Source organism: Nelusetta ayraudi, unplaced genomic scaffold (genome assembly GCF_046127955.1).
Source record: "Nelusetta ayraudi isolate G7.1 ecotype Tasmania unplaced genomic scaffold, CSIRO-AGI_Nayr_v1 ptg000070l, whole genome shotgun sequence".
NCBI lineage: Eukaryota > Metazoa > Chordata > Actinopteri > Tetraodontiformes > Monacanthidae > Nelusetta > Nelusetta ayraudi.
This window is the reverse complement of record NW_027466120.1, coordinates 7,988,632-8,000,409: the sequence shown is the minus strand read 5'-3', so window position 1 is coordinate 8,000,409 and position 11,778 is coordinate 7,988,632. Positions and strand designations below refer to the sequence as shown.

The window sequence follows — 11,778 nt, the reverse complement described above, 5'->3', positions numbered from 1 at the left end:
AGTTGAATATCGGTAAAGTGTCCTTCAAAGCAGAACTAAGTGCTTGTGTAAAGGTGGAGCACAAACTGACACATTTCTCTGCATAGCTCTTCACCAGCTTTCAGTTGAAAAGTGGGTGTGCTGAAAGAAAATTGTTTCCGTGTTAAACTGTAGATTGACACGTGTAATGACTTTATTTTGAAAGAGACGCCGCTGTTTAAATTGATAGTTTTACTTCTTGGTCCCCTACAAGGGGTTCTATGCAGGCTCAAGATTGTTACCGCGGTAAAAACGGGAGATGGCCACCGGCACAAATGATATTTATGAAGACTGTTAGTTGGACCTCGTTGTACAAGCTACGTTGGATTTCTGAGATCTACAAAAATAAATAAATAAATAAATCAGTTTTTGCCAAATGCCACACATCTGGAACTTAACATGGAGGAAATCTTGCTCATGCTCTGAAAACACAGCGCCGTGCCTCGTCGCCAAATGTGAAAAATAACTTGCATTCAAATGGTTTGGTTTTATTATGACGATCAACCTATTTTGTTTTATGATGTGCTGTGTTAATGGTCATTATAAGCATGCAAATAGACAGAACTATGATGAGTGCGGGCTCACTTGCATGTATTGCAGATGTACCAAGTGTAGCAATCTAAGACCGGCATCTTCAGCCATCTGATTGGCAGTGCTGTTGCAGTCCTGTCATTTGCAAATACTCTCATGACATTGGCCGCTGTTGTCATTGCTGGGCATTTTTTTTTTTTTTTTTAATTTGGTTTGTTTGCGCAGGGTGTATACATCTTGCTTTTTGCCACCATATAAAAGCTATTGAGCTGTAAACAATGGAATGGAATGAGGCTCAAGGTATAAATTTCTTATTGGAATCATAAAATCAGAGTATGACCCTTTCATGTGACACCCGCTGATTTATTATTTGAAGTGTTGCTTTTTTCTTGTCCTGTTGATTACAAGGACTGCGCACCCCTATGTCGAATGGGAGAAAACGTTGCACTGAATAGCATTACATAGATCATAGATGATGATGTTAATTATTAATGCATGTATTAATTCATTTATAGATTGGTTTTATTGGATTATTGGACAAAGAAAGACTATAAAATAAGCCCCAATTACTGCTGTCTGAATGCAAAAATAAGAACAATCATTTTTTTTTTTCTTTAAATTCAAAAAAGGGTGCTTGTTCAAGACACAATATAATGAATGTGGTTACATGTAACGCAATGTGATTCGCTGCCTGGTGCTGGTGATGGGGTCAGCAGGCTGGAGGCAGAGGAGCCGATTCCACCATGTGGGGGAGTGAATTCATAAATAAAATGCAAGAAAACACACACCCAACAGCCCATGTAACTATCCTGCATGCGTATAGTCATTTAGGATATTTGATGGAGTCACTCGGATTATGTGCTACTTGTTCTCAGTGTTTATGCCAAATTCAAATTCTCAGATTAAACCTTAAATGAAGGAATTTGTTCCAAAACCGCAGATGCGGATTTCATGAGAAAGCCAGATGTGTGATGTATCTCTTCTTTCTCCTGTGTATCGTATCAGTGACAGGCGATCTTCCCCAACACCACATAACTTAGTCGTATATCATATCACTTTACCCTGTTGTACAGCATTGAACAGCAAATGAAAACCCCACTGCTCAGCAGAGCCAAACAATAAAGCACACGTCAGCCTGCCTTAATTACCTCAAATGACAAAACCGTCTTCGGGGTAATTTTGTTTTTACTACATGGTGAGATTTTAGTGTTAGCCAATGTACCACTGGTGGGAGGGAACGGTAGCAGATGTGGTGGTGTTAATAATCCATAACGCAGCCAGCCACAACGCTTCAGTTTGGTCTATGACCAGCAGTTTACTGATGTTAATATTAGAGCATCCTCTCAAAAAACTGCAAAGGCATGGCTATATCATCTGTTGCGACAAATGTCACATCACTTTATACAAGCTTTTGTCATTTTTGTAATGTTTAATCACTATGTCACCAGAAACAAGGACTTTATTATCTTAAGAAAACCCCATTTTGGTTGAAAAACTATTAGTATTGCAAAGTTATTCAATTCAAGCCTTGTGAAAATGTTGCTCACTCAATTAACATGTTTTGAACCAAATGCAGTGAGTTATTTTTACTTGGATTAAAAAGAAATTAAAATTAAATTACTTTTTAAATTATTCATTTATTGTGGCGCGTTCTCAGCAGGGCATCAGGCCAAGTCAACATCTAGGCAGATCATGACTCAGAATGCATCAAAAGTAGAGTCTTTATTGATGAGTGGGCAAAAGAACCACTTCAGTTTAACTGTACAGTTACAGAATATCATCTTGCGAAGAAATGCCAGACGTAAAAATAATGGACCTTGACTCACTTGTCACTTCGTCTTCCCATATCAACATCTGTACAAGTTGTAATCCACAGTCTGGTAACCATGAAATGCAGTGGAATGCATGCTAATACAGTATGCTGTGCAAGTGTCCACATTCAGAAAAAAAAAAAAATTGACTGCACAAGTATATTTATGTCTTACATACTGTAGTTTTGACATTTGAATATTGAATTGGAAAGACAGCTGAATGGAGTCTGAGCTGGTTTCCGTATCACCAAGCATCTCCGGTGGTTGAATCCATCCTGAACATAGTTTAACTCAGGACGATTAAATAGTGATATTATGCTGAGGGGAATATAAGAGAGCCTTGTAACATTCAAGTTTCTTTCCCATTAAGTGCAAATTCAACTCTTCATTATTCTGAATTCTATTTAGAGCATAACAATACTTTAAAAACATTCCCAAGATCATCATAAGCAAATAACCGTCCATTTGCTAACCGACTTTTCTCATTTAAAAAGGACACAATTTACATCATAGTTCAAGTCATTAAGTCCTATGGCCTGTTTGCAATGTGCATGTGTTGTTGTCTAATTATTTCATCCCATTCTTCATAATCCATCTGCTGCTCACATTTGCGTGTAAATTACCATAAAAAACCAGACTACAATTCACGGAAATCTATTACAGGGACAGACTTCCGTATGATGATTGTTTAATTTTGCATGATTTCGAGACACCAAAATGAGGCTGCTTTCATACTGACTTAATAATACTGGAACCTTTCCTGTCATCCTTATCCCCCTTGTTTTCTCCATCCTTCCTGTCGTCTTTTTTTTTTTTTTTTTGTTCTTACCTCTCTTTTTCACACACATACACACAGTTGCTATATAAAACACACAAGCAGGAATGTCCATTCCTGTTCAGTCTGTACAATATGAAATCAAGTCATATTTCAAAATAGTGTCATCTGCTTAACATGTATAGTTTACAAACAAAGGAAAACAGGCATTTTTTTTATGATACAAAGGAACCTGACACGCCCTAAATCAAGTCCATAAAATCAAGCATGTTAGGGGTTTCTTGGATTCACAACAGCTATTTAAATGTATCCAAGGTTACTGAGTCCATTTGATGTTTTGCAGTCTCCTTTGAATTACATGAGAAGGCGTACGGGGTGGCCTGTCAGTCCGTTCAGAGTTCCTTGATGTGTGTGGTTTTTTTTTTTTTAAAGTTAGCAATGCTAATCAGCATCCTCTGTCTTTTTCTTTTCTTTTTTTTATTCACAGTCCTCAACACATCATTTTGTGCCTCATCTGACACTAGATACTCAATTCTCAGTCAAAAGCTCTCGGGCATGTCCCACTGAAATAAGGCAACATTATTTTTAAAATGGCATCTGTCACACTTAGTTGGAGTGGTGATTGTTGTGATCTTTCCTACATATAAATAATACAGTACATCATCAGTAATGCAAAACATATCGGGCTTCCTCAAACGCCCTGGTCAAACCTTTTCACCTGACACATTGACTCAAATATCAACATTCTCAATCGAAATGGCACTGTGCCTGCTTCGGTTGGCAAAGAATTGGATTTTTGTTGTGCAAAACAACAAAACAGACACTTATCACCAAGGTGCGTAACATCACGTGGTTCTCAGCGAATTCTCTGCAAAGCACTGAAACATTCTCATCGTTAAGGTCATGTCGTATTACATGATGCAGTAGGCCTCGTCCTGGGGCAGGTGTTGTTTAGTCCTCCAGTAGGTCGGCAGGTGAGCTCTTAGCACTTTCCTCAGGTCCTCATTGAGCAGGAGACAGAAGATGGGGTTTACTCCAGCCTGGGCAAAACTCATCCACACTGTGATGGACAGGTACCTGTGAGGGATGGTGCAGGACTTGACAAAGACCCTCCAGAAGCAGGCGATAATGTAGGGTGCCCAGAGGACGAGGAAGAGCAGGGTGATGGTGTAGAACATCCTGCCCAGCCTCCTCTCTGACCTCACCTCTTCCATTCCCAGCAGCCGCCGGTGTTGATTGTGTAAATTTTGCCTGATGCCCAGAAGGGTGGGTGGCATGGGACCACGACCGAACCCCGCAATCCAGTTAGCCGCGGCTTGACCGGTGGCGCCCGGACCGTGGAAGGTCCAGTTCTGGCTGATGGCCGGCACCAGCTGGACGGGCTTCATCTTGCGGTGCCGGTACTCAAAGAGCAGCAGCTTGGCGTAGAAGCCGTGGGTGGCCAGGACTACCACGGCCAGCATGAGCATGAACCCCAGGGTGTCGTTGGTCTTCAGGTAGCGGTGTTCGAAAATGCACTGGTCCTCGTCTCGGATGAACTTGTACGTCCCCACGTCGAAGACGGGCGGGAAGGCCATGGCGACGGCCAGCGTCCACACCATGCAGATGATGGCGGCGCACGTCCAGATGGTCATGCGCTTGGCGTAGAAGCGGTGGTGGGCGATGGCAAGGTAGCGGGTGACGGCCACGCAGAAGAGCATGAAGGCAGCGTGGAAGCAAAACAGCACGGCCATGAACGCCACGACCTTGCAGCTCAGGGCGCTGTAAGTCCAGGCCGAGCTGTTGTGGACCGACACCAGCACGAAGGGGAAGCAGGCGGCCGATCGGACGGCGTCCGCCAGACACAAGTCCAGGAGAAAGAAGTAGGGAGCCTTGTGAAGCGTCCTGTCTCGAAGGACCAGCGTGGAGACCAGGAGGTTGCCCACCAGGCTGACGCAGATGATCAGGCCCAAGAAGACCAGCTTAAAGTAGGCGGACACGTCTGTGGCCGAGATCCCTCCGCTGTTGCTGCCGCCGCCGCTGCTGTCGCTGCTGCTGCTGCTGCTGCCGCCGCCGCCTCTTGCCAGTCCGCTCTGCGAGGCCAGCACGGCCAGCAAACTGCCGGGGCCATCGATGGCAAAGCTCTGGTTCGCCATTCTAGTTCCTTTTCCACAGGAGCCCGCCCGCCCTGCCACTCGGCCCTCAAGAAAAAACGCTAGAGATCCTCCTACGGCCGTCGTCACCCCGTCAGCCCCTCTCGTCTTTTTACACTGAGAACCCTCAAGGATCTTTCCTACACAACACACTCATCTTTCCCCTTTGGCCATAACTTCACCACCTGCAAACAGAGACGCACATTTTTAGGGAGTGGAAAAAGCAAGACGACGGTCGCGCCTTTTTTTTTTTTTTCTTCCATTTTTACCTAAGTCCGCTTAGCGGAAATAAAAATGGCATTAATGGGTATTGACCAAAAGGAGAGAAAAAAAAGTGCTGTGTCGGGCAACAACAGTGGAAATGTCGGCCTTCCCGTTTCTGTACGGCTGGGATCAGATCGGCGGCTCTACAGCATGCCAGCTCCTTGGCTCTCTCAGTAATTACCTTGCCCGTTGCTAAGATACAACAGCTCACATACTTTGTGCATGTGTGGGTGTTTGAGTGAATGCATGCGGGTGTACAGAGGGATGGAGCAGACACAGTACAACTGACACTGGGCATGTCCAACAAACAGAGATGTTGTAAATGAGCGGGGGAACATTTATTGCTTTCTCCCCGCTGCTACAGTATAATGTCGTGTGTATGTGTGTCACAGCCGAGGCGGAGAGGGTGGAAGCTGCAGCATCCACCGCACACAGCCAACCTGAGAATATAATAGAGCAAAGTAGGCGGCCAATTGTTGTGGGTTTTTTTTGTTTGTTTGTTTGTTTTTCCAATTGTAGGCCTTTGTGTGAAGCCGTCCATCCACCCACCCCCCACCCCCCCACCCCTCGTCGTTTTGTGTGTGACCATTTTAACGGCCACATCTCAGAGCTTTGCCCAGCGATGTGTCTAAGGATGCACGCGGGTGCAGACGTTGCGAAGGAAAACATGTTAATTCATTAAAAACGACCAATATTGAGATTCAGCTCCCCCCCCGACACACACACACACACCCCACCATCACCACCACCATATGCACGGGGTGATAATAGAGCCTAGCTGTGCTTGTCTGGGTGGGCCTTGTCTATGTAGGCCACGATGTAAAATATGATTTAGCTGTAACCCTTGTGTTTTTTATGATTCACTGAGCAGCCCTCTGCCACCTTGATAAATATCATTCCATATGATTAGATGGCTGCTATGGAGGCTGGGCCTCAAACGCAGCAGGCTAGGGTATAGAAAAAAACAAATGAACAGGTGTCAAAATCAACCTCTGTTTTGCGCTTGTGTGGCTGCGTGTGCAATATATTTATTTATTTATTTATTTATTTATATATGTACATATGCGCTGACGAGCGAGACCGAGAGACAGAGAGAGACAGAGATATATATAAATATATATATATATATAGACGATAACCTACCGTTCATCCTCCCGTCTTTCCGTGGATCTGTTATTTTTCTCACGACAAAAGGCCAAAAGCATAAAACAAAGCGACGCCAGTCCCTCCGTCTCACTGTGGACGAAACCGAGAGGAACACACATAATAACGCCTCATGCTCTTGCTGTGCTTTCGGGCTCGAACAACACCTGTTATGCGTAAAATCCAACAAAATCGAATGGAGCAACAACAACAACAAAAAAAAAAAGAAAATACAAAAAAAATACCCCCACAAAAAAAAACAGGGTATCGAGGCGTCCTAATAATCAACAGCTGATCAGACGGTCCAGGATGAGGACACTGCTGTCACATATAGGAGGCAAGACGGAGGAGGAGGTGGAGGAGGAGGAGGAAAGAAAGAAAAAAAAAAAAATCCTCTGCCACCCTTTTACAGTTGCACGGTGAGGGATGTGTTCATCGGCTCTGAATATCATCCGACAAAACAGATTTCATGTTGCATCACGTCGAGGGTGGATTTCCAGGAGCCTTGGAAACAGACCGCGATGAGACAAAAAAAAATTATATAAATAAATATAAATAGATTGGGAGAGAGAGAGAGAGAGAGATATACCTTGCTTTGTTTTGGATTTTTTTTTTTTAAATATCCAAATGATGTCAGATTTTCAATGATCATAATAACCCACCCACAGACGACGGGGAAGAAGGAAGGGGGGAAAAGATCGCGCATCCCTTCAATGAATGGTCTCGGCCAGCGGCACCAGAACAATTAGTCCACACAGACAGCAGCCTCGGACCGACTCCCGGTTCCATCCTTCACTCGAGCGAGAGGGGGAAAAGAAGAAGGAGGAGGAGGAGAGGAGGAAAAAGGCGATGTCCTGTAGCCCTCCAGTCTCAGTGTGCAGCAGTCTTTGTGTTGCCGTCCGGTGAAGGTGGACCAGCGCATCTCATCATCAGCCCGCCGCGGAGGAGGAGCAGCGGGAGGAAAAAGCCTCCATGACAGAACAAACACATTTTTTTTGACTAGTCCGACGATGTCACGGCGTGTGTGTGTGTGTGTGTGTGTGTGTGTGTGTGTGTGTGTGTGTGTGTGTGTGTGTGTGTGTGTGTGTGTGGGTGGGTGGGGGTGGCGGCGGCGGCGGTGGCTTTCACATCACCGACACTGCCGAGATCACGATTTAACCATGATGGAGGAAAAAGGAAAATAAATAAATAAAAAATCGGGGGGGGGGGGGGGGGGGGGTAAACGAAAAATATATTTATCAAAAACCGGGAGAGGGGAAAACAAAAACAAAAAAGACGGTTTGCGGCTGGATTGGGGCGAATTATTCCTGAATAATCCCAATTATGGCTGCTTGCAAGAAGGCAGCTCGCACATTCGCGGAAACCGTCGGTTTTATCCGGAGAGAGGAGGGAGGAGAGGTGGGGAGGAGGGAGAGGAGAGAGGAGGTGATGGGGATGGGGGGAGGGGGAGGAGAGGGGAGTGGAGGGGGGAGACTAGCTGGAGGAGGGGGAGGAGGACCTGTGCAGTGTTGTGAGCCATTACTTGAAAGTGATGTTTTATTCCAGCAGTCTTTCTGTCTCGCTCCCTGTGTGTGTGTGTGTGTGTGTGTGTGTGTGTGTGTGTGTGTGTGTGTGTGTGTGTGTGTGTGTGTCATCACGTATGACGCCCCCGCTCTCTCTCTCTCTATCTCTCCGGGTGTCAACACGCACCGTGTCCGTCCGTCATCGCTGTCCTGCTGCCCTTGGCGACAGAGCGGACGGAACCACACACACACACACACACACACACACACACATGGGAATGGGGACCCAGCCTGGCACGACAGCAGCAAGGGATGTTGGTTCTTCGGGGAAGCGTCGCCAGCCAGCATCGTTGTCAACAGTGGCCTGTGATTGTGACGTGTTACAACCCCCCCCCCCCTCCTCCACACACACACACACACACACACACACACACACACACACACACACACACTGAATGGAAGTGAGACGGGGCTCCACTAACGGGCCTCCACTTAGAGTTGGTTGATTTCTTGACGCTCTCACTCAGTGTCAAGGTCAACAGATGAAGGAAAAACAATAAACGACGCAAATTCAAAATAATCCGCCAGTTGTGTGTTAATAAATAAAAATCTACTTTATTGCAGAATTTCTTTTAAACCTTATGCCTTAAACCCTGATGCAAAATTCACTTGACTAATGTTTTCTGTGTGTGTAGCTCAGCAGGCGGAGCCAGAAGTGTTTCCTTGGGGTGGGACAGGGTGAGATGGTGACTCACCATCAGCTGATACCTGCAACCACCACATGACTGTTTTTATGTCTCTTTTTCCTCGTAATTATTGTAATTACTGTATAGTTCGATTTTTGCATTGTTTTTAGTTCTGCAACAGTGTAGTTTCCCAATTTGAATACATCTATTCTATTCTATTGCATTGCTATTGCATTGTTATTGCTGCTGTAGTTGTTTTTTTTTTAGTTTTGTAGTTTTCTCTAGTGTCTTTTTTGAGTGTCTTGTTTCCACCAAGAACAAAAATCCAGGCCAATCATCAAGTCAGACAGACTTTATACAAAACATATGTATATGTCAGTAGATAGCTGTAAATAATTTAACTGTTAATTTTTTTTTATCTCCTTATTTCTTTTTATTTAATGTAACTTTCCATTTTTTTGTACTCGACCGTTGCTATTACTCCATTGCATAATTACCAAGGGGTAATTATGCAACTTTCCCCATTGTGGGATTAATAAAGGCGTTCTATTCTATTCTACATACGTATATTAATACATGTTTTCTCAAAAATATACTCTAGATGAATCAAAAATATATGATCTGAGCCACCACGTAGCTCCGCCTCTGCTTCACCTCGTCAGTCGCTCCTCAGATCAAAAACAAAACAAAAGACAATCCTGAGTCCTTTGCTCACTCATCGTTTGGATTGAATTCAGCCCTTTGTGATGTCACAGAGGCTCTGATAACTCACTAATCACTCTCCTGGATTGGTGACAACAACCCCAGCCAAGGTGTGAAAATGGCTACGAGATTTTTTCAGAAAACATGTCACTTCGAACTGGTGGCTTTACGACAAAGTGGTATTCAGTCCAATAGAGAATAACATGTTCACCACTCTGGAATCACAAGCTGGTGCACCGCCGTGTCGCCATTGAATAAAAAGTGGCATTTATTATTTTTGAACAGTTTCTCACAATGCAATATTACTCAACACATAATTCAAGGTTACCCCACTTGCTAAGATACTGTGAAAATCACACTACTCTTCACAACCGTTTGGTAATAAAGTCACAACGCCCACATACAAACTTTTTTTTAATCACAGGATTACTTCACACATAGTGTAGGGGTATTGCTAGAAATAAAGTCATGAATATTTAGGTGAGTTTCTGGGGTAGTCCATACTTATTTTGCACCTGAGTTGATTTGAAACATTTCACACTCAAGCCACATGGTTGTCAAATCTCTCTCACGCATTTTAATTCGGCAGAGCCACACTCTGATTAATAATTTTTTAGTTTAAGGGGCCTAAAACATAATCCACATAATCCAAAGGATACGTGACGTCAAGGACATTTTCTCGTTGAAAGTTGTCAAAGTTAAAACAAAGTGCAAAAGATTTTGGCGGACAACCAGTGAGGTTCTGGTTCTGCAGTGAAGCTCGCTGGGGTCAAACGCCGTGTTAAAGGTTTCCCCGAGATATTAATGTTCCATCACAGCTAACCGACTGTGACATCTCATGGTGAAGCATGCGAGGAGCTTTCCAGTGGAAAAGCCATTTGAATGTAAGTCTCATCTTACGACGTCCAATGTGCAGTGAAGTGTCGCGTGTCGCCATGACTTCAGTGCAATGCGTGACCTCTGGCTTCCGTCTGCGGCTCGAGTTGCTCTTTGTGTGTTTCCTCCCGAAGCAAAGGTCCGTGTTTGCGACAGGGAGAGACGCTGAGCTACTCTCCTATTGGGAACACAGCCTTTAACGCTGGTTTGCCAGCATACTTGTAAGGTGCTATTTCTGTCCTTAAAAAGTTCATGTTTTTCCACAGCTACAACTAGACTGTCAGTGTGGCGTACAGCGTTAGTTGCTTTTAGGCCACAGAGTCGTAACTCTGATCACACGAGGGGATCAGGCAACAGTGCAGTGCGGTTGTTACCTGGTTGTCAGTGGTCATCACCGTCACCTCGGCCAGCTGAGAGTCAGCTGTTGCTTTAGTACCGCTTTTGCACCACTTTTTGCGCTTGATTACTGAAACTTTATTTTTTATATAAGTTTGTTATTTATTCATTTTTTCTTTCACAGATTTGTCTTGTGACTGCTGGCCATCAGTTAATTAAAGTCCAGCCGTAAATGACTGTTATATATCTTGTGTTGCTTACAATACATTTCCATTTAGACAATACATCATTAGTCTTTCATGAGCTCACTTGCATGTGGGTACATTGTACTTAATGCATTATTGAGCGTGGTGGTTCTTGTTTAGCGTTGTTTGGAAGCAGCTGCAGACGGGCGGATGTGTATGAGGCTGGGAGGAGGAAAAAAAATCAGAGTATACTCTCAAGAATACACCAGACTACACCACTGAGTCTGGGTGTGAGAACAGTTGGTTTGTGTCTTTGTGTTGCACTGGATCCTCTGTCCTGCCTTTGACCCTGCGTGTACGACAAGCATTGACACAAAATGATTGGAAAAATGATGAGACGCAACTCTCTGCCCTCTCCGTCCATTTCTTCACAAGGCCCACACCTTGACACATCCCATGATTCCCTCCCCAGGTTAGAGGAACTCCTCAGTCCTAACTACTGAAACATAATGACGATAACACTGTTCCAAACTGAAATACACTCTCTCTTGCTTTTCATAAATGTCTGAGTTGCAGTTTGTCAGTTAGAAATGTTGACATTAACACATTGATTCAATACAACTGAAATGCAGATGTGTGTGTGTGTGTGTGTGTGTGTGTGTGTGTGTGTGTGTGTGTGTGTGTGTGTGTGTTTGTGTGATTATGTTTTTCATTTGGAAGACCCGAATATTGTTTGGGCTCAGCTTTGTTTTCTGCTTGTTCGCTGCACTGCACTTTGCATGAAAAGCAGGGGGGAAATAAGTACTTTTATTTTGTG

The 11,778-nt window shown here is 44.2% G+C and overlaps 1 protein-coding gene across 1 annotated transcript; it reads right to left on the bottom strand.

Annotated features, from left to right (window-relative positions):
* Positions 1 to 2,252: 2,252 nt before the first annotated feature.
* gpr173 (G protein-coupled receptor 173) lies at positions 2,253 to 7,773 on the bottom strand. The gene is made up of 2 exons (XM_076042487.1): positions 6,675 to 7,773; positions 2,253 to 5,452 (listed from the first exon to the last, which is right to left on the bottom strand). The coding sequence occupies exon 2, from the start codon at positions 5,268 to 5,270 to the stop codon at positions 4,047 to 4,049; it is 1,224 nt and encodes a 407-aa protein (XP_075898602.1). The 5' UTR covers positions 5,271 to 5,452; positions 6,675 to 7,773; the 3' UTR covers positions 2,253 to 4,046.
* Positions 7,774 to 11,778: the final 4,005 nt, after the last annotated feature.